Source organism: Gallinula chloropus (assembly GCF_964237585.1).
Source record: "Gallinula chloropus genome assembly, chromosome: 7".
Lineage (NCBI taxonomy): Eukaryota > Metazoa > Chordata > Aves > Gruiformes > Rallidae > Gallinula > Gallinula chloropus.
The window spans coordinates 26,363,658-26,388,910 of NC_140092.1; the positions used below are offsets into that span (position 1 = coordinate 26,363,658).

A 25,253-nucleotide genomic window follows, 5' to 3' on the forward strand; every position below is an offset into this window, starting at 1 on the left:
ATAAATAGGAAGATTTGAAATATACTGGAGCAATCTACTCTGATGCTGAGTGAGAAGAATATGCAATAAAATTACTTAGGTCCATTAAAACACTCATTTTTTTAAGCCTTTGAGTTACTTTGAAGACTTCAGTGGTAACATCTTAACTCATAATAAACCCCCTCTGCTGTCCTGGCCTCTATCAGTGCCTGGGAGTAGCAGCTCTCCTGTGAATCATGGTCACTGTGTTGGTGTAGATCTCCTGCTGTCAGAAGACAGTAAGCAGTTCCCCAGACTCTATTTTCCAAATTGCAAGCTGGAGAGAAAGTGTTGGATGCTGAAGGAAAGGAGGCAATTGCTGGCTTCCCCCTCCATGTCACGAGACCAGGAATGGCAACAGAGGAAGTTTTCCAGGGTCCCATGGATGAACAGTGGAGCAGTGTCTGGGGCAGTGCAGCCCTCATGCCTGAGGGTCTGATGCCGGGATAGGTCACTCACAGCCAAACAGAGTGTTGTAGAAAAATATGTTGCATTTTAAAATTCATAGGATTCCAGAACCCCCTGAGCTGGGAGGGACCCCTCAGGCCCCTCAGTCCCACTCCTGGCTCCACACAGCCCAGCCCAGGCAGCGCAGGGCACTGAGCGCAGCGGCCAGACGCTTCTTGCCCTCAGCCCAGCTCGGGGCTGGGACCCCTTCCCTGGGGAGCCTGTGCCAGCGCCCGACCCCCCTCTCAGCACAGAACCTCTTCCTGACACCCAGCCTGACCCTCCCCTGGCAGCTTCACGCCGTCCCCTCGGGTTCCAGCCCTGGGCCCCAAGGAGAGGAGAGAGATCGGCGCTGCCCCTTCGCACACAGCACAGACACCATGACATTGTGTCTCCTGGTTTTGCTGTGTCCCTTTCTGTGCCTGTTTCCTGCTTTACACAAATTAAAGGAATACCAAGCTGTGACCCCTGTTACCCTCTGCTGTAATTATTTCTGGATAGGCCCCTACTTGTGTAACCACTTGACGTGAAGGCTACTGGTTTGCTCTCTGAAAAGCCCACCCTCCAGAACTAAATGGAGCAAGTGAATTTCAGGGAGGCTGAGATGGAAATATTTCCATACCTATAGAATTTCTTGTTATAAATTATTTTCTCTCCTGTTAAGTAGCTCCCACATGGAAGAATCTGTCCTCTTCAATGAGCTGAACATCACTACAGAAGCACTTGTTTTTCCAGAGTCATTTTAAGAGGGATGAGTTGGCAAGGATGGGTAATATTGTTTATGTGACAGCAGCCCATGGACTGAGGTCCCCACAGAGATGAGGAGCCATTGTGGGGACCACAAATACACACTATTATCTCTGCTCAAAACAGAGACCACTTTGTCTTGCCCTGCTTTGAAGAAAGGTTTTTGGTGGTGCTTTCTTTACCTGCCTTTCATCTCACCCTTTCTTTTGATATTCCATATTTCATTTGCATTTAGCAGCAGCACCCTTGGTATTAACTGGAGTTGTATCTTGCCCTTAGAGTCCTGAGGTTATGGAGGAATCAATTGTTTCCCCAAAGGATACCTCAGAGCAGTGTGTTCTCCTCCTCAAGCAGGAGGGCATGGGAACAGTAAGAAGAGCACGTTCTCCTGATAACACGTGAGTGGGGGAGCTGGTAAGCTGCAGCTTACTTTGCCCAGTCAAAGAATTTGCACTGGTGTTACTACTCCTCTTTGCTTATCTTCCACTGGTGTTGCAAGAACGGGTTTTAGCTAATCTAAATCTCCCCTCCTGCAGTATAAACCCATTGCTCCTTGTCCTGTTCCTCCATGTCCTTACAAACAGCCCCTCCCCAGCTTTCCCGGAGCCCCTTCAGGGACTGGAAGGGGCTCTAAGGTCTCCCCAGAGCCTTCTCCAGGCTGAACCAGCCCAACTCTCTCAGCCTGGCTTCACAGCAGAACTGCTCCAGCCCTTGGGTCATCCTCATGGCCTCCTCTGGACCTGTTCCCACAGTTCAATGCCCTCCTTATGTTGGGGGCCCCAGAGTGGATGCAGTACTCCAGGTGGAGTCTCAGCAGAGCAGAGGGACAGAATCCCCTTCCTTGATGTGCTGGTCAGGCCTCTTTTGATGCAGCCCAGGATACGCTTTGTTTTCTGGGATGAAAATGCATTTTGCTGGCTCATGTCGAGCTTCTCATCAACCAAAGTCCCCAAGTCCCTTTCCTCAAGGCTGCTCTCAATCCATTCTGCACCTTGGCCTGGTTGAACTTCATGAGGTTTGCATGGGCCCACCTCCCAGTCTTGTCCAGGTCACTCTGGATGGCATCCTTTCCCTTCAATGTGGCAACTGCACCACCCAGCTTGATGTCACCAGCAAATTGCTGAGGGTACACTCAATCCCACCAAACCCAATACTGACCCCTGAGGAACACCATTCATCACTGGTCTCCATTTGGACATTAAGGCATTGCAGCAATTCCCTGAGTGCAACCATCCAGATAATTCCTCAGCCCCAGAGCATTCCATCCATCAAATCCAGTTCTTCCCAGTTCAGAGACGAGGATGTTGGGTGGGACAGTGTCAGATGCTTTGTGCAAGCCCAGGTTGCACTTCCCTTATCCATCAGCACTGTAACCTTGACATAGGTGGCCACCAAGTCCACCAGGCTTGATTTTCCCTCAGTGAAGCCACTTTCTGTGTATATAAGGGATGCCTGAGCACCTACTGCCTATAGGGATCATTGGGCAGACTGGAGAAATGTGAGTTATCACAGCACAAATGTTATGGAATATAAGAAGACATCATGAGAAGCAGTTTGGTGACCTCTTCTACTCTGAGAGAACTGAACTGGAGTTTGTGAAAACCTCAGATACCCTCTCTGTAATGTGCCTGCACACTCAGGGTGATTGGTGTAGCTGGAATCCTTTATTCTCCTGACTCCAAATGCCTTTTTCTACAGCTGCGTCTTGTCTTTGGAACCATCTGAAAAACTCTTCTCCCTCTGACCTCCCCTGACCTCCTATCCGTTACTGGGAGACCCCTTTTTCCTGTCTCACTGTTGGTTTAAGACACGTTTCAGTGACCGTTCCCCCGTGTATTATTAAGAGACGTTCAAAGGTTGCCCTCTTGTGGCATCTGCTTGGTGGCAGCAAGCTCTCCCTTGCGTAGCTTTCCCAGCTCTCGTGCTCAATGCAGAGTCGCCCTAAATTCCGCTGAATGAGCCTGTTGATTCTTCTACATCTCCAGTTAAACCACACTAACTCTGTACACCCCAAGCACCACATCGGTCATTGCTGGTCAGGCTGCGCTGGGTGATTTCCCTGGGCAGTCTCTTCCCAGTGATAAACCCCAGATAGGAACTCCTTGGAAGACCCCAGCCAGGGCCACCAAGGTGATGCAGGGAGTGGAACCCCTTCCTCATGAGGAGAGGCTGTGGGAGCTGGGGCTCTTCAGCCTGGAGAAGAGGAGACTGAGGGGTGACCCCATCAATGTCTATCAATATGTGAAGGGTGAGAGTCAGGAGGCTGGAGCCAGGCTCTGCTCAGGGATGGCAGCGACAGGACAAGGGGCAGCGGGTGCAGCTGGAGCAGAGGAGGTTCCATGGGAATATAAGGAGGAACTTTTTCCCTGTGAGGGTGAGGGAGCCCTGGGACAGGCTGCCCAGAGAGGTTGGGGAGTCTCCTCTGGAGACATTCAAACCCCCCTGGATGTGTTCCTGTGGGATTTAGTCTGGGTGATCCTGCTCTGGCAGGGGGTTGGACTGGATGATCTTTCAAGGTCCCTTCCAACTTCCAACCTTCAGTGGTTCTGTGATGGGTCTAACCCTGTATTTTATTTGTATTTTAAAATTCAGGAAAGGCAACAAGGCTGGGATGTTACTGAGGGCATTTGCTGTGATGAGTTTCTTCAGTACCCTGATGCTGTTACTCCTGATCTGGGACTGGGGACACTGTCAGAAGAAAATGTTTTCAGAACAGTAAGGGAGATGTTCTAAGCTTGTTTTCTACCAGGACATGTCTCCTTGAGCTGCAGTGAGACCATTGAGCAGTTAGTGCTGCATTTGATGACCCAGAGTTTTACTCAGACTCTTCCTTGTGCAGCTGGACCTGAATGCATGCCAGGAGCACAGCCTGGGCAGCTCTTCACCAGGTTTTTAGCCTCAAGGCTCGCTAAGGAACATGTTTTGGCTATGTGTGCAGTCTGAGGCCTAACTTCAAGCAGACCCGTGGAGATGGGTCACGGATGTATTATGGGAGGGACCTCTGAGCTTTCTAGCAGGATTTGCTTTGGGAAGTGTTTGTGCTGTGGTGAAGTGCCCATTGCTCAGGCTCTTCTGAGCACGTTTCCCAGCTGTGGTGCAGGTTTTGGAGATGATCTGCAAAGGGTTCACAGGTTCATTTGCTTCTTAGAAAAACAGGCTTAGTAGACTTATGGCAGAAACAGAGACCTTCACAGAATCACAGACTCACAGAACCGTAGGGGCTGGAAGGGCCCTCCAGAGCCCATGGGGTCCAACCCCCTGCCAAAGCAGGGTCCCTAGGACAGGTCACACAGGTCGGTGTCCAGACGGGGCTGGAATCTCTCCAGAGAAGGAGACTCCACACCCCCTGGGCAGCCTGTCCCAGGGCTCCCTCACCCTCACTGGGAAGAAGTTCTTCTCCAGATTGGGATGGAACTTCCCCTGCTCCAACCTGAGGCCATCAGCCCTTGTCCTGTCCCCACAGACCCTGAGAAGAGGCTGCCCATGTCCCCCTGTGTCCCACCCTTCAGCTATTGATCCCCATTGATCAGATCCCCTCTCAGGCTGCTTCTCTCCAGGCTGAACAGCCCCAGCTCACTCAGCCTTTCCTGGCAGGGGAGATGCTCCAGGCCCTTCATCCCCTTCGCAGCCTCCGCTGGACTCTCTCCAGGAGATCCCTGGCTTTTTTGTCCCGGGAAGCCCGGCACTGGACACAACACTCCAGGTGGGGCCTGACCTTCCTGTCTCTTTGCTTTTTTTATGGTTGTGGTTGCATATGCAGGAAGGATCTTACCTCTGCAGCCATTTCTCCTCTCCCCTCCTCCTTCTCTCTTTATTCATTCTCTTTAACCATGGCTCCTCAATTAGCGTGCCGCGCTCCTCTGTGAGCAGGGTTCATCGTGATCAATTGTCATCAAGACTCCTGTTTGGTGCCTCCAATCAATGATGTTCCATACAACGGCCCTCGTATCGACTGAGTTCTAATTTTACAGTATGCTGAGCCCCCCTGAACTCTTTTAATATGATAATTGCTTTACTAATCAGGAGGCATGATTTGTGTGCAGGGGTGGGTTATTGACATTGCTTGATATCCCTTTGGTGTTCCCATCAGACCCTGTGGAAGATGCATGTGGTGAAACACTTGATATCCACCAAGGTGGGGAAAATACCGTACCCTCACACATCAGGGGTTTAATTACTAGGTGATTAGCTAAGGTAGAAAGGTGTATTTCTTCTTTTTCTGGAGAAAACTGAATTTCCTGACTGATTTCTAATTTTACAGCGTGCTGAGCTCTGCTGAACTCTTTTAATATGATAATTGCTTCACTAATGAGTATGCATGATCTGTGTGCAGTGGTGGGTTATTGACATCGGCTGGTATCCCCTCGGTGGTTGTGTGGAAGATGTATGTGGTGAGACACCTTGAAATATCTACAGGGTTGGGGAAAATACTGTGTCCTCATGTATCAGGCTTGTAAGAAATAGGTTATTAGGTAATTTAGAAAGGTATATTTCTTTTGGTTTTTTATGTGGGATAGCTATTCAACACTACTTTTTGAAGTTCATAGAGACATGTGTTAAACAGCTTGTTCTGTAACTCCATCATAAGTATTAGGGCCACGGAGATGCTCAGAGGGCTGGAGCAGCTCCCCTATGGAGAGAGGCTGAGGGAGCTGGGCTGGTTCAGCCTGGAGAAGAGAAGGCTGTGGGGGGACCTCATTGCAGCCTTCCCGTCCCTGAAGGGAGCAGAGAGACAGGAGGGGAATCATCTTGTTCAAGGGCAGAGACTGGCAGGACAAGGGGGATGGAGTGAAGCTGGAGGAGGGAAGGGTTAGATGAGATCTTAGGGGGAAGCTCTTTGCAGAGAGAGTGGTGAGGGGCTGGAAGGGGCTGCCCAGAGAGGGGGTGGGTGCCCCGTCCCTGGGGGTGTTCAAGGCCAGGTTGGATGGGGCCCTGGGCAGCCTTGTGTAGGTCCAGGCCTGGATGTTGGTGTCCCTGCCTGTGACGGGGTTGGAGCTCTGTGATCCTTGGGGTCCCTTCCAACCCAGACCAGGCTGTGACTGTGTGATAAGTATTCATGTGGGGGTTGTACTCAGTGGTGTCTTGAGGTCCCTTCCAACCTCTACGATTCTGTGATTTGTTCATACATTAAATACAACATTTATCAATTATATAATAGATTTAAAAAAAAATACTCATCATACATGGCTAAGGGATGTCTTCTTTACTCACACCATGTATAACTTTATGTCAGTATGTGCACATGTTCAATAAACTGTTCGTTACACTTTGAGTAACCGCTCCATTTGTCTTGTGCTTTATATTGACACCATTTTATAAAATCCACCCAAGCAGGGGTTGGAAGGAGAGATATCTAACTAAAACGTGCATTTATGTTCTAATTAAGGGGAGATATCTAACAAAAAAGTGCATTTATGTTCTGATTAAGGGGAGAGATCTAACTAAAAAACACATCTATGCTCTGATTCTGAGGCTGATCTCCTCCCCAGATCCTGTCTTACACGCTTGGGTGCCTGTCACCCCTTCACCCTTGGCACTGTTCACGTGGTACAGGAGTTCCGTGGGCACATCAAGCACATGTATCACACTGTGTGTCATCCGTCACACTGGGCCGGGTGGCTCTTGCTGTGAGACCAGGAGGTGGCAGCACTGTATGTGTGTCTAACACTGCAATGAGGACCAGAACCCTATGAAAGCTCTTTTGGGAAGTACAAGGCTTAATATCACTTAAGAGGAAATCAAATTAAAAGGTAAGTTAATTAACTGGACATCAGCGTGTTTTGCCTTTCCTTAAAATACTGGCATGGGGAGTCCAGTGTCCTTTAAAGTGGTCATTCTGCTGCACTGGAAGCCTAATTCATTAAAGGGAACATTAAGTTCTGGAGTAGAACTTACATTTCTTCACCATTTCTCCTCTCCAAGTGCAGCAGAAAGCCAGGGCTCAGGTCTTGTCGGACAGTAGGAGAAGGTGCCAGCCTTGCAGCACGCTCCTTGTGTCGATGCCACAGGTTCTGGCATGTCTGCTGGGTTGGCTGCAGCATTTTTGCTCTGAAGATGGTGTCTGCACCACCTCCTGGGCCTAGTGCACAGATCTGCCCAGATACTCAGGAAACCTCTTCTGCATGAACACTGTGCTGAGGGTTTCTAGGTGGTTTGATCAGATGGGACATAGACCCATCGACCACGAAGTGTGGTGGTCGATGGGTCTATGTGCAGGTGGAGGCCGGTGACAAGCGGTGTCCCCCAGGGGTCTGGCTTGGGACTGGTGCTCTTTAACATCTTTATCAGGGATGGAATTGAGTGCACCCTCAGCAAGTTCATGGATGACACCAAGCTGAGTGGTGTGGTTGACACAACAGAAGGAAAGGAGCCATCCAGAGGGATTTTGACAGGCTGGAAAGGTGGGCCCCGGTGAACCGAATGAGGTTCAACACTGCCAAGTGTCAGGTGTTGCACTTGGGCTGGAGGAATCCCAGACACAGATACAGACTGGGAGAAGAGCTCCTGGGGAGCAGCCCTGCTGAGAAGGACCTGGGGTTTCTGGTGGATGAGAAGCTTCCCATGAACCAGCAGCGTGCTGTTGCAGCTCAGAAGGGCGATGGGATCCTGGGCTCCATCAGCAGAGGGGTGGCAGCAGGGACAGGGAGGGGATTGTCCCTCTCTGCTCTGCCCTGTGAGGCCCCAGCTGGAGTCCTGTGTCCAGAGCTGGGGCCCCCAGTGCAAGAAAGATGTGGGGCTGTTGGAGAGGGGTCAGAGGAGCCACAGAGATGCTCAGAGGGCTGGAGCAGCTCCCCTATGGAGAGAGGCTGAGGGAGCTGGGCTGGTTCAGCCTGGAGAAGAGAAGGCTGTGGGGGGACCTCATTGCAGCCTTCCCATCCCTGAAGGGAGCAGAGAGACAGGAGGACTTTTAACAGGGGTTTAATTGTAGCTGGGTTGCTGAACTCACAGAGTCCCAGAATTCTTTGGGTTGGAAGGGACCTCAAAGCCCATCTAGTTCCAACCTCCCTGCCATGGGCAGGGACGCCCTGACTAGACCAGGGTCCCCAAAGCCCCATCCAACCTGGCCTTGAGCCCGGCCAGGGATCCAGGGGCTTCCACAGCCTGTTCTAGGGCCTCACCACCCTCAGAGTAAAGAATTCCTGCCTAACCTCTCATCTAACCCTCCCCTCTTTCAGCTTGAAGCCTGAAGACAGAGTGCAGAATTCCCCAGAGTGGTTTGCTGGCTACCTGCCATTCCCCAACAGCAGAAGATAAAAGGGAGTACTAGGATAACTACCCTGACCCTATTTATTTCCAATAAAATACTGCTATTTACATGAAATCAGACTGTTTGATATGCTGAAGCTGCCTGGCTCCTGTGACAGGAGACAAATGAAAAGCTACTTCTTATTAGATCTGACCTACCAGCAGCCAATAATGAGTGCAGTAATTCAGCAAAGGGAGAGCACAGCTGCCACGTGAAGCAAGATCTCCCTCATCCTGGAAACCAACTTGGCTCCACACTGCCAGAACTTAGTAAGCTGCAATACAAGTGGGATAAAAGAAGCATAGCCTAAGGAAGATGAAAATAAATAGGTCAGAAAAGCAGTGTGGTGAGACTTACGAGCATTTTACACATGGTTTTTCTCAATCTTTGTGTCACTCTTTAACCCCCTGTTAAAATCATGCTTTATATAATTTAGCTGTATATATTAAGGCAATAAATGTAAATGTATTCTTATATAAAAACCCATTATTGGTGTTTATAGAACAGACATGATGAGTCTTGATGACTTCTCATCAAGCTAAAAGACAAACCAGGCATTTTGGATCCATTGGGAGCCCCTGATTTAGATAAACTTGAAGCAATCTCATTTCAAGTGAAGTTTTTTTTGTATGCACTGTGCTTTGTCAAATAATCTGAAAAACAGGGATACAGGAAAATGTTTTCTTCCAAGTTTATTGACTAAGGTCTTAAAAAGAAAGAGAAAGGATGGGAAATGGTTAAAAGTAGCACTCTTTCTGTTCTGCAGTGGAATCGTGCTGTCTTACCTGTGCTGAATGAGGAAAGGCTGAGTGAGCTGGGGCTGTTCAGCCTGGAGAGAAGCAGCCTGAGAGGGGATCTGATCAATGGGGATCAATAGCTGAAGGGTGGGACACAGGGGGACATGGGCAGCCTCTTCTCAGGGTCTGTGGGGACAGGACAAGGGGCCATGGCCTCAAGTTGGAGCAGGGGAAGTTCCACCCCAATGTGGGGAAGAACTTCTTCCCAGTGAGGGTGAGGGAGCCCTGGGACAGGCTGCCCAGGGGGTGTGGAGTCTCCTTCTCTGGAGAGATTCCAGCCCCGTCTGGACGCCGACCTGTGTGACCTGTCCTAGGGACCCTGCTTTGGCAGGGGGTTGGACCCCATGGGCTCTGGAGGGCCCTTCCAACCCCTGGGATTCTGTGATTCTGTGACAGTATGATCCCAGTGCTACAAGAAAAAACAGTCCTCTCTTAGGAAAACAGGCTGCCTGGTAAAAGTGAGGCAGAGAAATTGCATGTTCTCACAGGTTACAGAGCAAACAGATAAAATGTAGTGATGGAATTAATTTGAAACTACTTTATCAGTAGATAGGTGATCAGTGGTTTGTAATAGCTCTATCTTTTTACAAGACAAGGGCCACTTGGCAGAGAGAGCAAGCTTTTTTTTCTTTAAAGTCAACAGTTTTTGCAGGAAACAGCCAGCTCTTCTTTGATAGGAGTGGAAGATACCTGCAAAGGATGAACTTCAGCGTGTTCACGATGGTACTTTGCCAGCAGCTCTACAACTAGGAGGAAGCTGTGGGGTTAGCAGGCATATTCCCTCCCTGCTCCCCCAGGCAGAGCAGGTGGTTCTTGAAGCAACACAAGAGCAGAATTGATTCTTTTTCTCCCCCAGTTGACACTATTGGGTTTGTGAATTATTCATACAAGCATGGAGAGGGAAACCTGATGCAATAAGAATCTCTGCTTATGTGTGAGTTTTCATAGAATCAAAACTGGTCTGGGTTGGAAGGGACCCCAGGGAGCACAGAGCTCCAACCCCCTGCCACAGGCAGGGACACCAACCTCCAGGCCTGGAGCTACACAAGGTTGCCCAGAGCCCCATCCAACCTGCCCCTGAACACCCCCAGGGATGGGGCACCCACCCCCTCTCTAGGCAGCCCCTTCCAGCCCCTCACCACTCTCTCTGCAAAGAACTTCCCCCTAAGATCTCATCTAACCCTTCCCTCCTCCAGCTTCACTCCATCCCCCTTGTCCTGCCAGTCTCTGACCTTGAACAAGCTGATTCCCCTCCTGTCTCTCTGCTCCCTTCAGAGACTGGAAGGCTGCAATGAGGTCCCCCCACAGCCTTCTCTTCTCCAGGCTGAACCAGCCCAGCTCCCTCAGCCTCTCTCCATAGGGGAGCTGCTCCAGCCCTCTGAGCATCTCCGTGGCTCCTCTGACCCCTCTCCAACAGCCCCACATCTCTCTTGCATTGGGGGCCCCAGCTCTGGACATAGGACTCCAGCTGGGGCCTCACAGGGCAGAGCAGAGAGGGACAATCCCCTCCCTGTCCCTGCTGCCACCCCTCTGCTGATGGAGCCCAGTCTTGCCTCTGTCCTGCTTCTCTTCAGCTTACACAGAACAGCTTTCCTCCCATCAGAACACCTTTTCCACAGCGTTTTTTCCCAGTGTTGTGTAAGGACAGCAGGGATCAAAACAGTCCCCTTCCCACAGAGAGGTTGGTAGGAGACTGCTGATTTCCTACTACTTGTTTATGGACAGCAGCAGTAGGTCCAATAGCTGGGCTATTGCAGCAGAAAATGCCATAATTCCATGTGATTCATGTTATAAGCAGAGGTTTCCAGAATGTTCTTTTGATGCTTCAGGATTCCTGATGGATTTCAGCCCTCTGAGACCTGGGAATTTGGGATATGGCACCATGTTTCACATACGTAGTGCTGAGCCAAGACTTTTTGCTTTTTACTGAAACAGAGGTTACCAATCACATGGACTAAGTAAAATTCCTTGTTTTCAGTTTTCAAGGTTTTTCTAAAAAATAAACAAACCCTTTGTCTTGCACAGGATTATCTATGTTGCAATTCTTGCTTCAGGTGGTGATTTTAGTTGTTATTATCTAAATGAAGATCTGGAAAGGCAATGAAGATGAAATCTGTACAACACATTACTCTGAACACTGTATTTTTTGCCTCAGGAGCTAAACAGTGTCCACTGTTACTACATCTGTACTTTGGCTGGAGAGTTCTGCTCCTTAATGCCAGGTAAAAACAAGCCAAGCCTTTGGCCTCTGCCACTTGCACCCCAGATGATAATTAATGACTAAGGACTAAATGCTCTCTATCACTTTCTCCTCGTGAAGCAAGGAACAAAGTACAAATTTAAGATGAGCTGCCCATGGCTGTGTGAGTTGTGAATGTCACACTATCTTTTGATGTGTTTCTGTTCCAGACTTCAGGCACTAATTGCCTTGGATCTACACACCCCTGTAACATCTGCAAACCACTTTCAGTAGAGCTCTTTGGAGTAGGGTCTCTTTCTGTTGCCTTCAGTCCTAACTAGGCCTTTTGGGCATGATAACAACTAAACACTCAGAGGGATGAAAACACTCAAGTGCTGGCTGGCAAATTCAGACCTATCTGGATGATAGTTTCTGTGGTTGTGCCCAGAGGCTTCAACAGGGATTATCCCGTCTCTGCTCCAGAGAAATCATCTAACTAGATGAAGCAAAGGGTGGGAGAAGAGGTGAGGCACCAGCAGCAGCCTTGTCCAAGATGACGCAGTGGCAGAGCCAAAAATAGGAGCCAGAATCCAACGCCCTTGTCCACGTGACTCTCCTGGAAATAGTTCTTAAGGCCTTGCAGTCTAATTCAGGTTTTTCCTGGGATCCCAAGCACTTGGCTCCTAGATACATTTCTGACCTCTTGAATATGGAGAGGGAAATCAGATGTCCCTTTTGTAGGGGACATCTGTGAAAGATGCATGTGGACATTTCTTGAAGGCCTTTTCCCTGGATGAAAATATCCTTCCCCTTCCCTTGCCTTGCCATCCCTTGCCTTGCCTCGCCTTCCCTACCCTTCCTTGGGATGCTTCAGAAAGGCTGCCATCCCTCTTCTACTTCAGCTTTTCTGCTAACACTGCTTTCTTAGTATAGACTGTGTCATGCCAAGTGCTACATGATTGCTGTGCAGAGGCCCAGGCAGCTAAACCTTCTTCTGGCTGGTTTCCACAATGTTTTGTTTCTCTTGGCGTGTGCCTAGTGCCTGCCCTGGTACTCTTGAGGCCAGTCCCTCAGTGAACTCCTCTCCCCAGCTCAAGGCAGCCACACTGCTGGCTGAAGCACAGCCCTTGTCCCTGCTTGCTTTTTAGCTGTCCTGATCTACTTTATTGTTCACAGATGCAGGAACTTTCCCCAATTTACCTTTCCTACTCCCCGAGCAGCTGTGTCTGCCATGAAACACAGTGATGAGCTCTGGCCATTTTCCTGCCCAGCTCACAGAATCCCAGGGGTTGGAAGTGCCCTCCAGAGCCCATGGGGTCCAAGCCCCTGCCAAAGCAGGGTCCCTAGGACAGGTCACACAGGTCGGCGTCCAGACGGGGCTGGAATCTCTCCAGAGAAGGAGACTCCACACCCCCTGGGCAGCCTGTCCCAGGGCTCCCTCAGCCTCACCGGGAAGAAGTTCTTCCCCAGATTGGGGTGGAACTTCCCGGGCTCCAACTTGAGGCCATGGCCCCTTGTCCTGTCCCCACAGACCCTGAGAAGAGGCTGCCCATGTCCCCCTGTGTCCCACCCTTCAGCTATTGATCCCCATTGATCAGATCCCCTCTCAGGCTGCTTCTCTCCAGGCTGAACAGCCCCAGCTCACTCAGCCTTTCCTGGCAGGGGAGATGCTCCAGGCCCTTCATCCCCTTCGCAGCCTCCGCTGGACTCTCTCCAGGAGATCCCTGGCTTTTTTGTCTTGGGGAGCCCAGCACTGGACACAACACTCCAGGTGGGGCCTGACCAGGGGTCATTCACAGACTGTCAGGAGTTGGAAGGGAGCTCTAAAGCTCATCCAGTCCACCCCCCCGCCAGAGCAGGATCACCCAGACTAAATCCCACAGGGACACATCCAGGCGGGTTTGAATCTCCCCAGAGAAGGAGCCTCCCCAGCCTCTCTGGGCAGCCTCCGCAGGAGCCGTTTCTCCTACACGAGGAGTTTCCAGCGCGGATGGGGCCTATTTTTCACTGCTTCCCGCCCCCCGAAGAGGCGAAGACGCCTCTCCTCAGGGACGCGCTGGGTAAGGAGCGCGGCTCCTCCTCACCACACACTCGCCACAGAAACACCCACTGAAAGCAAACCTCCACCTTCCCCTCGCACTCCGCTCTCCCGCCAGCACCGCCGCTGCCCTCGCCCGGCCCCGGGAGGGCGGAGCGGAGCGGGGCGGGCCGGGGGCGGAGCGGGGGCGGCCGCGGGGTTTTAGAGCGGCGGGCGGCAGGGCCCGTCCTCCTTCCCTCTCTCTCCGTCCCTCTCTTTCAGTGGCGGCGGCGCTGGCGTCGTCGGGCGCTGCCCGCGATGGAGGACGTGGGGCTGGCGCTGGCGCGGGTGGGCGCGGGGTGGCTGGCGCTGGTGTTCGCCCTCATCGTGCTGCCCTCGGCGCTGGGGGTCTCGCTGGGCATCTCGGAGGCTTACATGAAGGTCCTGATGAAGACGCTGGAGGTAGGCGGGGGTCGCCGACCCTTCAGGGCGGCGCCTTCCCTCACACGCCGGGTCGCGCCGCGGGGGGGGTTGGGGAGGCCGGCGGGGCTGAGGGGAGGTGAGGCGGGGGGGGGGGCTTCACAATGGCGTCCGCACTGAGGTGCCACCCGGGGCCGGTGTGAGGCGGCGGGCGGCCCTGGGGCAGGCCGGGCCTGTTTTCTCTTCCCCCGGCCCGGGCCGCTTCTCTTAGGCGGCGCCTTTCGGCCCAGCGGCGCCGGCGCGTTTGCTCTTGGTCCCGAGGAGACCAGGCGGGCCCCGCCGGCTCCCTCCGGCCGCAGGACGCGTGAGCTGCTCGGTCGCCGCCGCCTCCAGCCGCGCCCTGGGCGGTGGCGGTCCCGCGGCGCGGCTGGGGAGGCCCCGCGGGCAGGTGCGAGGGCCTGGGGACGGCCTGCCCGCGCCCGGGAAGCTCGGAGGGGCGCCCGTCCTCCCCATCCACCTCAGGGGCCGGGGAGGAGGGCGGGGGGTAACGTCCTGCCCGGCATCACCTGTGTCCTCAGGCAGGATCCCAAATCCGCGCGGGCTCAGTGGTGCTGTAGACTCTGTCCCGTGCTCCTTGAACCGGTGGGAGCGTGGTACAAGCCTCGTTACCCGTGGCTGTACCCTGTCCTGGGCGCGGCTGCCTGCCTGGTGTCAGCTGTTCCCCACCTGAGAGGAGCAGAGCCGGGTGCTGCTCTTGGAGGGTGTAAATATCTGGCAGGGATCCCAGTGCCTGCACCAGCCAGTGCCAAGGGCGCTGACACTCGCTCTGCGCCACGCGCTCCCGTCTCGGCTGAGTGTGTCCAGCACCTCGGCTCCCATCTTCCCCCCAATTCTCTGGGAATGGCTTGCGGTCTGGATGGGGCATGGCTCGTGTCTGTGTGAAAACCACAGTCATTAGATCTGAGGGGGAAGTCTTTTAAAGAGAGTGGTGAGGGGCTGGAAGGGGCTGCCCAGAGAGGGGGTGGGTGCCCCATCCCTGGGGGTGTTCAAGGCCAGGTTGGATGGGGCCCTGGGCAACCTTGTGTAGCTCCAGGCCTGGAGGTTGGTGTCCCTGCCTGTGGCAGGGGGTTGGAGCTCTGTGATCCTTGGGGTCCTTTCCAACCCAGACCAGTATATGATTCTATTAAGGTTGGAAAAGCCCTCTGAGATCATCCAGTCCAACCATTCCCATACCACCTCTATTACTCACTAACCCATGTCCCTAAGTACCTCATCCATCCTTTCCTTGAACACCCTGAGTGACTCCCTCAGGGCATTCAAGGAAAGGTTGGTGGACTCCACCACCTCCCTGGCCAACCTGGTCCATCTGAAGCTCGTGGTGGTGGTGAGGAAGCGTTGTTTTAGAATGGCTGGTGGAAATGAGCTGGTTTAAATCTTTATTATTAATCCCAAGGAGGAGGGGAACCCAAGCCAACATAACACTTATAAGGTGGAAAAGTAATTTGACACAAGGCACAGTCAGGCAACGTGGTGGAAAGTCGGTGTTGTACAATGTTTTCAGTCAACCTTGCTCATGTGCCTTCAGCATCCTTGGTGCTCATCAAAGATAAAGCCCACCAGCCACCTAATAAAAATGGCAACTGTTAAATGCATCTTAAGTTACAGTGTTTTAAGGCTTTTGGTGAGAATGAACCTGCTAGAAGGACTTTCTGGGGCCCTGAATGGTGTGAGAATAGCTGTTAAGAAGACACCTTTGTTACTGAAAAGAATTTCTGGATAGCAGAAGTTGAGGAGACAAAGGTCAGGGTGGCCTGAGGGAGCAAGCCAGATGGCCTGGTGAGATAGTCTTGTTTGGATCATTTGCCTTCACCTATCATTAACCACAATTTGCATTCTTTATGCTGAGATCATTAATCATTACTTTTTTTTTTGGCATCATGGAATCTTGTGACAAAAGGTGCCCCAAAACAGCTTGAGCAGAAGTATGAAGGGGCAGCTGATTGTATTTATTGATGATGGTGACTTGTAAGAGCTCTTCTGATGCCCAAGGGTGGAAATAACGGCTTTTCATGAGAGTTGCTGTTACTTTGGCATGAAATACTTCCTGGAATGACGTGCTGTACATTATAATAAAATTTATATTTTTAAATACTTATGTTGTACATAAATATTGTATATGAAATACACATGAAAAGCCAATGAGAAATTGGGCAGTGTTCTGAGAAGTCTGGTAAACTGGACTTGCTGCAGGAGATTGATGAAGCTCAATCACCTGGGTAATCCACTTATCTCGACTTGGCTTTGCTTGGTCTGTGAATTCTTTATGCCCTCAAAACGCTTGCAGGAGGAGAATCCCTGACACAGTGTCGTGTTGTGTTGTGAAATGTCTCCTGTTCCTTGGTGTCCTGGTTAGCAGCCTGACAGAGACGTGATAATCTGCCAGCCAGCTCCAAGCAGTGCCTGTGAGAGTCCCTGCAGATACATGTTGCTGCCCTTCCCTGCCAAAAACCATGGTGACAATGGAAAGTGTGAAATAAATACCTGTGTTTGTGCAGATGCCCAGGTGTCTGAAACCTCTGGTCTGTTGACCTGAGTGTACAGGCTTTCTTCTGAGAAGCAGCAGGCTGGTTTGTGGCTACGGTGAGTCATAGGATGCTGCAGCCTCTGATGGCTGAGGCCTTTTTCAGCACAGTGGTAAGCTTAATAGCTTCCATAAGCTTCCTCTGGATCTTTTAGGTGGTTTCACCTGTTTTCTTTGCAGGAGGGTGGGCTCTTGGGCTTGCAGAGCACTTAGTCAGGATGGTGCTGCTGCCTTCATCACCTCTTTGATGAGCTAGAACCGTCTGCAAAGTGGTGGCTGTGCACCCCAGCTGGGTGCCACTTTGATTTCTGGCTTTGCCTGCTTGGAGGACACAGTGTCTGTATGGTTTGCTTCCTGCAGAGCATATATTGTCAGGTAGCAGCATGGAATTTATTAAAGCTCAACTGTTGTGAGGCTCAATTTGGGCACCACAGTCCAGGGATTAAGGAGCTGGAGTGTCTGTTTTGCTGGGGTTTGTCTGCTGTTCCACGGTTGTGTCAGATGAAACAAGTCCTCTAAAGATGAGCCTGTGGTGTGGAACAAGCTGAGGATGATACCAGACTTCAAGCTTGAATTTTATTCCTGCCAATGAAAACAAATCCATTCCTGCTTGTTTCAGGAGGGCAGAGGCTTGTTCCCCTTGCTGCAAGCATGGTCCAAGGAAAGGGGGGGGAAAGCTGCTGTGAAGAACAAAGTGTTCTTGTACTTTGGCTGTAAGATGTTACTGACAAGGGAGATCTGTTGGTGCACAATGGCTTTTTCTCTGTGCTGCTCTGCCTCAGCAAGGAACGTGCTTGTAAGCAAAGTGCAGGGTGTGCAGACAGCAGTGCTGAGGGGGTGCTTCTGTTGGGCTGCAGCTGCACTAGGGATAACTAGCTTTATGTGGAATAAGTCAATCTTTTCCTATGTGATAAGGGGGAAGAGAGCAGAAAACCCTGACCAGCTGTGCCAGTACCAGAGGAATGCAGTGCAGCAGGGTACTTGCTATAATATACCTGCTTTTCCCATCATCACAAGTGCAGGGTCCTGCACCTGGGTTGGGGCAATCCTCATCACCAGTACAGGCTGGGAGGTGATGTGCTAGAGAGCAGCCCTGCAGAGAGGGACTTGGGGGTGCTGGTGGATGAGAAGCTGGACATGAGCTGACAGTGAGTGCTCACAGCCCAGAAGGCCAGTTGTATCCTGGGCTGCATCAAAAGGAGCGTGGCCAGCAGGTCAGGGAGGGGCTTCTGGCCCTCTCCTCTGCTCTGGGGAGACCCCATCTGGAGTGCTGGGTCCAGTTCTGGAGTCCCCAACACAAGAAGGACCTGGAGTTGTTGGAATGGATCCAGAGTGGGGGCCACAAAGATGATCAGAGGGCTGGAGCACCTCTCCTATGAAACAGGCTTAGAGAGTTGAGGTTGTTCAGCCTGGGGAAGAGAAGGCTTGGGGGAAGGACTTTGTAGCAGCCTTCCAGCGTCTGAAGGGGCCTGCAAGACAGCTGAGGAGGGATGTTTTAGAAGGTCCTGGAGTGGTAGAAAGAGAGGGAATGGCTTTAAATTGGAAGGAGGTAGATTCAGATTGGATATTAGGGAGAAATTCTTCACTCTGAGGGTGGTGAGGCCCTGGCACAGGGTGCCCAGGGAGGTGGTGGCTGCCCCCTCCCTGGACGTGTTCAAGGCTGGGTTGGATGGGGCCTTGAGCAGCCTGGGCTGGTGAGAGGTGTCCCTGCCCATGGCAGGGGGTTGGGACTTCATGATTTTTGAGGTCCCTTCCAGCCCAAACCACTCTGATTACGTAGTTATTCATTAAAGTACTTTACCTTGCTTCTGAATTGCCTTGCCAAACAAAGCAAACCACTTGCTTCTGCCTGTAGCTTCCCTTTCAGTGTGAAAAGAAGGGTCTCTGGTGCCATGTTAGCATGTTTTGGGGTTTTTTAAGCGTTGGGTTAGTGCTACAAAAGCATCTTCAGCAGCTGTTGGGTCCTACAAGGAGTCTGGGCTAGTCACCTGCCATGCTGATGCTTGTGAAATCGCTTGCCACAGAAGTGCTTCTTATTGCTGAATTGCTGGGGCTGCCTCCTGCTGTCATCACAGCCTGCTGCATTCCTCTTGTTCTAGAGCATCACCAGATAACTTTCAACTTTTAATTTAGAGCATCTTTACCTCGTGGTCTTGCTTTTCCTCTGTCTTAGGCTGTTGCCCCTTTATAAGCTCTTCTGCAAGTTGGAGCTGACGAGGCTCCTGCAAGCATGCAATTTGAGCTCTCTTTTCCAGCAGTGGAGAAATCCAGCCTTGCAGAAAGTCCTTTGTTGATCATTAAGCTCTCTAGAGCAGCCACTACCTCAGAGCAATCCATTTCTCTGTGTCCAGCAGCTTGTAGAACATCTAGAGGGCTAGTCTAGACTGTGTGCCTGTCTTTCTGGCAGCAGCGATGAGCCCCTTGAAGGATGATTTCTGCTTGGCAGATTGCAGCTCACCTTGTTAAGAACTTAACACCCAATACTCAGGTGGGGTTTTTTTCTAGTCTGTGGTGGGGTTTTTTTGGGGGTGTGTGTGCCTAGCTTCCCGAGAAGTAGAGCTGGCATGTCCACAGCACTTGCACAGACTGCCCTGCTTGCTGGGACAGGGGGAAAACATTTCTTGTGTTTTTTTAAACCGTGTGGTGTGTGTTTCTTGTGAAACACTAAGCAGCAAGCCAGCCTGAGGGAAGTGAAGCTCTTGGGTCACACTTTTCTTAAGAAACAGCCCTGTCTATAAACTAACTTCATCTCACTGTGTATATTGAGGGCTGACAGTCTGCTGGTGGCTGTGAGCGCTTTGAGCGCTCCTGCCCCAGATCTCTTGAGGCTCTTTGGGTGGTTGGTTTTGCTGGTTGAGCTGTAATGCACAACAGATGCTTGAAGCTGCTGCTGTTCTCCATGTCCTGTAACTGATCCATCTGGGTTTAATAGCAGCATCTTGTAAGAGAAGCAGTTTCTAGTAGCGTATTGTGCTGCCTTGCAGAAAAGGGGCTTTTGCTGGACAAGGCTGTAACGTTACTCGGTAGCTGAGAGGTGAAGTCATCTTCTGTTGGAGATGACCCTGGAAGGTGAACAAACCTAATGTTGAGAGTAATCTACCTGGGGGGAAAAGGGCCTTTTGGTGCCTGTGGTCATGGCCCCAGCTGGAGTCCTGTGTCCAGAGCTGGGGCCCCCAGTGCAAGAAAGATGTGGGGCTGTTGGAGAGGGGTCAGAGGAGCCACGGAGATGCTCAGAGGGCTGGAGCAGCTCCCCTATGGAGAGAGGCTGAGGGAGCTGGGCTGGTTCAGCCTGGAGAAGAGAAGGCTGTGGGGGGACCTCATTGCAGCCTTCCCGTCCCTGAAGGGAGCAGAGAGACAGGAGGGGAATCAGCTTGTTCAAGGGCAGAGACTGGCAGGACAAGGGGGATGGAGTGAAGCTGGAGGAGGGAAGGGTTACATGAGATCTTAGGGGGAAGTTCTTTGCAGAGAGAGTGGTGAGGGGCTGGAAGGGGCTGCCCAGAGAGGGGGTGGGTGCCCCATCCCTGGGGGTGTTGAAGGCCAGGTTGGATGGGGCCCTGGGCAACCTTGTGTAGGTACATGCCTGGATGTTGGTGTCCCTGCCTGTGGCAGAGGGTTGGAGCCCTGTGATCCTTGGGGTCCCTTCCAACCCAGACCAGTCTGTGATTCTATGGCCATGCTGGGTCAGTGGGGTGGATTTATGTCCTGTGCTTAGTATGGCAGCCTGCAGCTTCTTCCTGTGAGCCACCATTGGGATTGCACGTGGTGCTGGGTTAGAGGGGCGTGGAAGGGAAAAGGAGGATGTGTAAGCTAATGAATAGGTGAATCACTGGGGTTTTGATGTTTCCTCTTTAACTCAGTGCCTCTGGAGCAAGCTTTGCTGACTAATGTTGTTGCGCAGTGTCAATAAAGGCCTCTCTCTGTGTGTAATTGGTGTCCTTCAAGGGCTGCCAGGCAGAGGAGAGATGGAGAGCTCTGAAGTGAGTGAGTAACTCTGAAACCTGCCAGCTCAGATGTTAACAAGAAACATGTCTTGTGTGTGTGCTTGATGTGAATGATGCACCCTTGTTTACAGTGCTTGGATTGGCTTTTGGAAGCAAGCAAGTCTGCTGCATACTCTGAAATAGATCCCTGGGCTGTGTTGACCCAGCCCCCAGCCCTGTGAAGGCCATTACATATGTTTTCCAGAGATTTAATAATAATTAAGGTTCCTTGCACACATGCAAGGCTGGCAGAGCTGGGGCCCCCCTCTGCTGGGGTTGCATCACTAATTAATACAGCATCCTGCTGGTCAACAACTCTGACCTGAAACTCTGCTTAACATCACCTCATGCAAACACAGGAATTTCTGGTACTGTTGATAAGCAAATGGTGTTAAAAGAAACAGCAGCAGCTGTATTCAGAGCTTGCCCTAAAGTCACAGTTCAGGAAAGCTGGTGTAGAAAAGCTGCTTGGTGTTTCTGTTGCTGATGCCCTTGGTGTTTTCTTGTAAAGCTGGACTTCTTGTTCTTTGGATACCTGTCCACCAGGAAGGGCTTGCTGTGTGACTCCTGTGTGTGGAAACCTTCTTGGAGGCAGTGACAAGGCTGGCCCAGCAGAATGAAGAAAAGATGGCATGGAAGACCTCAAGGGACCTTTTACCCTCTCTGAAATGGTTGTTCCACTTGGTGGTGGTTTCCTCTCCTCCTCACACAAAGCACCTCAGTAATTGGCATGCAGATTTTGCTGTGTTAACCGGTAGAATTCCTAGGAGGTGCTATGAAACCTCTCTGTTACCCAGGTTTGCAGAGTCTCCAGGGAGAAGGGGAGGGCTCACCTAAATTAGTGTATACATTTCTGCTCTGAATGTGACCTTTAAATAGGGGAACATCAGTGATCATAACTCTGTATGGCCACACATTTCAGTCATCATTAGTTATTATCTCCTCCTCTGAATAATCATCAAGCATTGCAGTTAGGCTGTGGTGATTTAAAGGTGATAAGTGAGGTGAAAGGTAAAGCTCCACCTCTTAGGGAATCAGGGGAAGTGTTCCTAGTCATTGTGATTGATCTGAAAGTATCTCTAGGTGTGCTTTCATGGACAGTGTCAGGCTTGGCTTTGGAGACAGTTGCTCATCTGGCGACTCTTTATATGGAGATAAAGTTGTTTTTGACACATTTTGTAAATAATGTGACATTTTTGCCTCTGAGGTTGAATTGGAACTTCCAATATAGGCCCTAAATATGTGAGAATTGCTTAGTAATGCATAGGTGACATGGATCTTTTGGGCACTTGGAGTGCTGTGTGTTTGGTATTTAAGGTGCTGGTAAGTCAGAAGCCTTTCCAATGTGGATGAGGAAGGAAACCTCAGGGAAAAGTTGATGTATTTTCATTGCTTACTGAAGGGTGGTATCTTAAGACTGTGCTGCTTGTGATTAAAGCATCCAAGCCTCTTTGTCCTGAGCTGTTGGAATACCAATGTTTCAAAATTGGACCTGTGTTTGTGTAGTTTCTGTGATCATGCTGCTTTCTGGAGTGTGCTGGCAGCTCAGAAGGACAACCATGTCCTGGGCTGCATCAAGAACAGCGTGCTCAGCAGGTTGAGGGAGGGGATTCTGCCCCTCTGCTCTGCTCTGGTGAGACCCCACCTGGAGTGCTGTGCCCAGTTCTGGGGTCAGAAAAGATGGAGAGCTGTTGGAGGCAGTCCAGAGGAGATCACAGAGATGATCAAGGGACTGGAGCACCTCTCCTATGAAGCCAGGCTGAGAGATCTGGGCTGGTTCAGCCTGGAGAAGAGAAGGCTCTGGGGTGACCTAATTGCACCCTACCAATCTTTAAAGGGGTCCTGCAGGAAAGTGAGAGAGGGGGTGGTCACCAGGGAGTGCAGGGTTAGGTTAGATGTGAGGAAGAAATTGTTGGGTATGAAGGTGGTGAGGCCCTGGCACAGGGTGCCCAGAGAGGCTGTGGGAGCCCCTGGATCCCTGGCAGGGCTCAAGGCCGGGTTGGATGGGGCTTTGGGCAGCCTGGGCTGGTGGAGGGTGTCCCTGCTCGAGGCAGGAGGTTGGAACTAGGTGGGCTTTGAGGTCCCTTCTGACCCAAAGCCTTATATGATTCTAACTCTATTAGTTCAGCAGCTAGTCTTAGCTTCAGAACTACTCTAAATCCGTTCAGGAGCCTGGTGTTTTATACTTACACCCCAAAACTGCTTCAGGAATCCCTGCTGAAGACTTAAGTCTGCAGCAAGGTACTTGAGACTGCCAGCTCAGCACCAGCACACAAACTGGGAGAAGCCACTTAAATTTGGGTCAGTCTTACTGGTAAGTGATAGATCCAGAAGACTTACCAGTCTGCTTTTTGCCCATCTCCTGATTAGAATGCAACCCATGGCTTACCATTTTTGATCACCAGTGTACCAACACAGTATTTCCCCACTATGGGATGGGTGAGGTTACACTGGGGTAGCTCTTTGTAGCATAAAGCTGTGCTTTACCATAGGATGGTGTAAATCCCCAGCTAGCAGGAAGGAAGAGAAATAACACTGCTGTGTGTGGTGTCTCTTGTTGAACAAGCTGGATGTAAACAGGCTTTTTGCTTGTTCAAGGTTTGGAGTTTGGCTTTGATGGTGCCTTTATTTCAGGTGTCTGAGAGGAAGTGGAAAGAGTAGATTGAGTAAAGTCTTGCTGCTTGGGTGCTGGAAAATGTGTTGGCTTTTTGGAGATGTGATAGATTGAGGATAAAGGAGGCCAAGAAGGCTGGACCTCCTTCAAGAAGGAAATCTTAAAGGCACAGGAACAGGCTGTCCCCATGTGCCAAGAGACAGGCCTGAAGGGAAGGCATGCTTGGCTGATAACAGAGCTTTGGCTGGAACTCAGAGGAAAAATACATGGCCTTTGAAAGAAGGGGCAGGCAACTCAACAGGCCTACAAGGGTGTAATTAGGCTATGCAGGAAGGAATTTAGAAGGTCCAAAGCCCAACTAGAACTTCATCTGGCTACTGCCATAAAAGACAGTAATTAATGTTGTTAATGTATTTATGGAGACAAAAGGAGGGCTTAAGACAATCTCCATCCATTATGGGACGTGGGGGGAAGCAGTGACAATGGTTTCTACCTGTTCTGCAGGAAAACCTTTGGTACTGCTGCCCATGGCATTCTCCTGGAGGAACTGGCTGCTCCTGGCTCGGGCAGTGAACACTTCACTGGGTAAAAAACCCTGGCTGGCTGGGCCCAAAGAGTTGTGAAGGTCACAAGTGGTGTCCCCAGGGCTCAGTACTGGGCCCAGTTCTCTTTAATACCTTTACCACTGCTGTGGATGAGGGGGTCAAGTGCACCCTCAGTGAGTTTGCAGATGACACCAAGTTGGGTGGGAATGTTGATCTGCTGGAGGGCAGGAAGGTCCTACAGAGGGATCTGGACAGGCTGGATCGATGGGCCAAGGCCCAACTGCATGAGGTTCAACAGGGCTCAGTGCTGGGTCCTGCCCTTGGGTCACAGCAACCCCGTGCAGGGCTACAGGACTGGGGATGAGTGACTGGAGAGCTGCCCAGTGGAAAAGGACCTGAGGGTGTTGGTCAACAGCTGCTGAATGTGAGCCAAACAGTGTGCCCAGGTGGCCAAGAAGGCCAATGGCATCCTGGCTTGTGTCAGCAACAGTGTGGCCAGCAGGACCAGGGCAGTGATCATCCCCCTGTGCTGGGCACTGGTGAGGCCGCATCTCGAGTGCTGCGTTCAGTTTTGGGCCCCTCACTACAAGAAGGACGTGGAGGTGCTGGAGTCGGCCCAACAGAGGGAAACGAAGCTGGAGAAGGGTTTGGAGCACAAATCTTGTGAGGAGAGTTTGAGGGAACAGGGGCTGTTTAGCCTGGAAGAAAGGATGCTGAGGGGAGACCTCATCACACTCTATCTACCTGAAGGGAGATTGTAACCAGGTGGGGGTTTGGACTCTTCTACCAAGTAACAGGGAAGAAGAAATGTCCTCAAGTTTTGCCCCAGGAGATTTAGAACTCCCCTGTTAGGAAGAATTACTTCACTGAAAGGGTTGTAAGTCATTGGAATGTGTTGCCCAGGGAAGTGGTTGAGTCACCATCCCTGGAGGTATTTAAAACAGGGGTTGATGTGGTGCTTAGAGACATGGTTTAGTGGTTGGGCTTGTCAGTGTTGGGTAATGGTTTGTCTTGATGGTCCTGAAGGCCTCTTTCAACCTGAACAATTCTGTTTCTATATGAAGAAAGCTGACATAAAGGACTTAAAACTGATTCCTGTAGCATCTGGTAGACACCACTCTTTATGAATGCCCAAAGGCTCCTGGCCAGGAGGGGAGTAAGGGGGAGCTGATCTCATCCTTGCTGGTTTTCTGAGGCATGCTTAAATCTCCTGGGAGATCTGGCACCAGAGGTGAAACTGCTTCAGCTTGAATGACGAGTCAGCTCTCCCCTGGAATGCTCTGTGCAACCTTTGTACAAGATGCCACGCTGGTGTCAAGCTTGTGGCAGTGCTCCCATCTCCTGGGAAGGCATGGGTAGAGGGCAAAGAGAACTATCCAGTCTTTCTCTTTACCCCAGCACATTTACACCCCCACACCCCCTCCCCTACCCCACCACCATCCCCAACCCCACAGGTGGGGTACTGCAGCTTTCTGGAGTTAAATCAGCTCATGGACCAAAATATTTTGCTGAATAGGGACATAAATGCTTCTAAGCAGTAGAAGCTCACTTGTTACATGACCCTACAATTTGTCAGCTTTGGGAGGAGTTCCCTTCCTCCTTTGCACAGGGAAGTGTCCAAAGATGCTGCAGTACAGTAAGTTCTTGGGAGTTGGAGCACTG

The 25,253-nt window shown here is 51.2% G+C and overlaps 1 protein-coding gene across 1 annotated transcript in view; it reads left to right on the forward strand.

The window, feature by feature from the left end:
* Positions 1-13,769: 13,769 nt before the first annotated feature.
* The window catches only part of LOC311193683 (glycerol-3-phosphate acyltransferase 3), a gene marked incomplete at its 5' end in the record, with an annotated part of 28,640 nt that continues 17,156 nt past the window's right edge, over positions 13,770-25,253 (forward strand). Inside the window, one exon of the mRNA XM_084266601.1 lies at positions 13,770-13,913. Coding sequence (XP_084122727.1) covers positions 13,770-13,913 — 144 coding nt within the window. The remainder of the gene's footprint in view (positions 13,914-25,253) is intronic.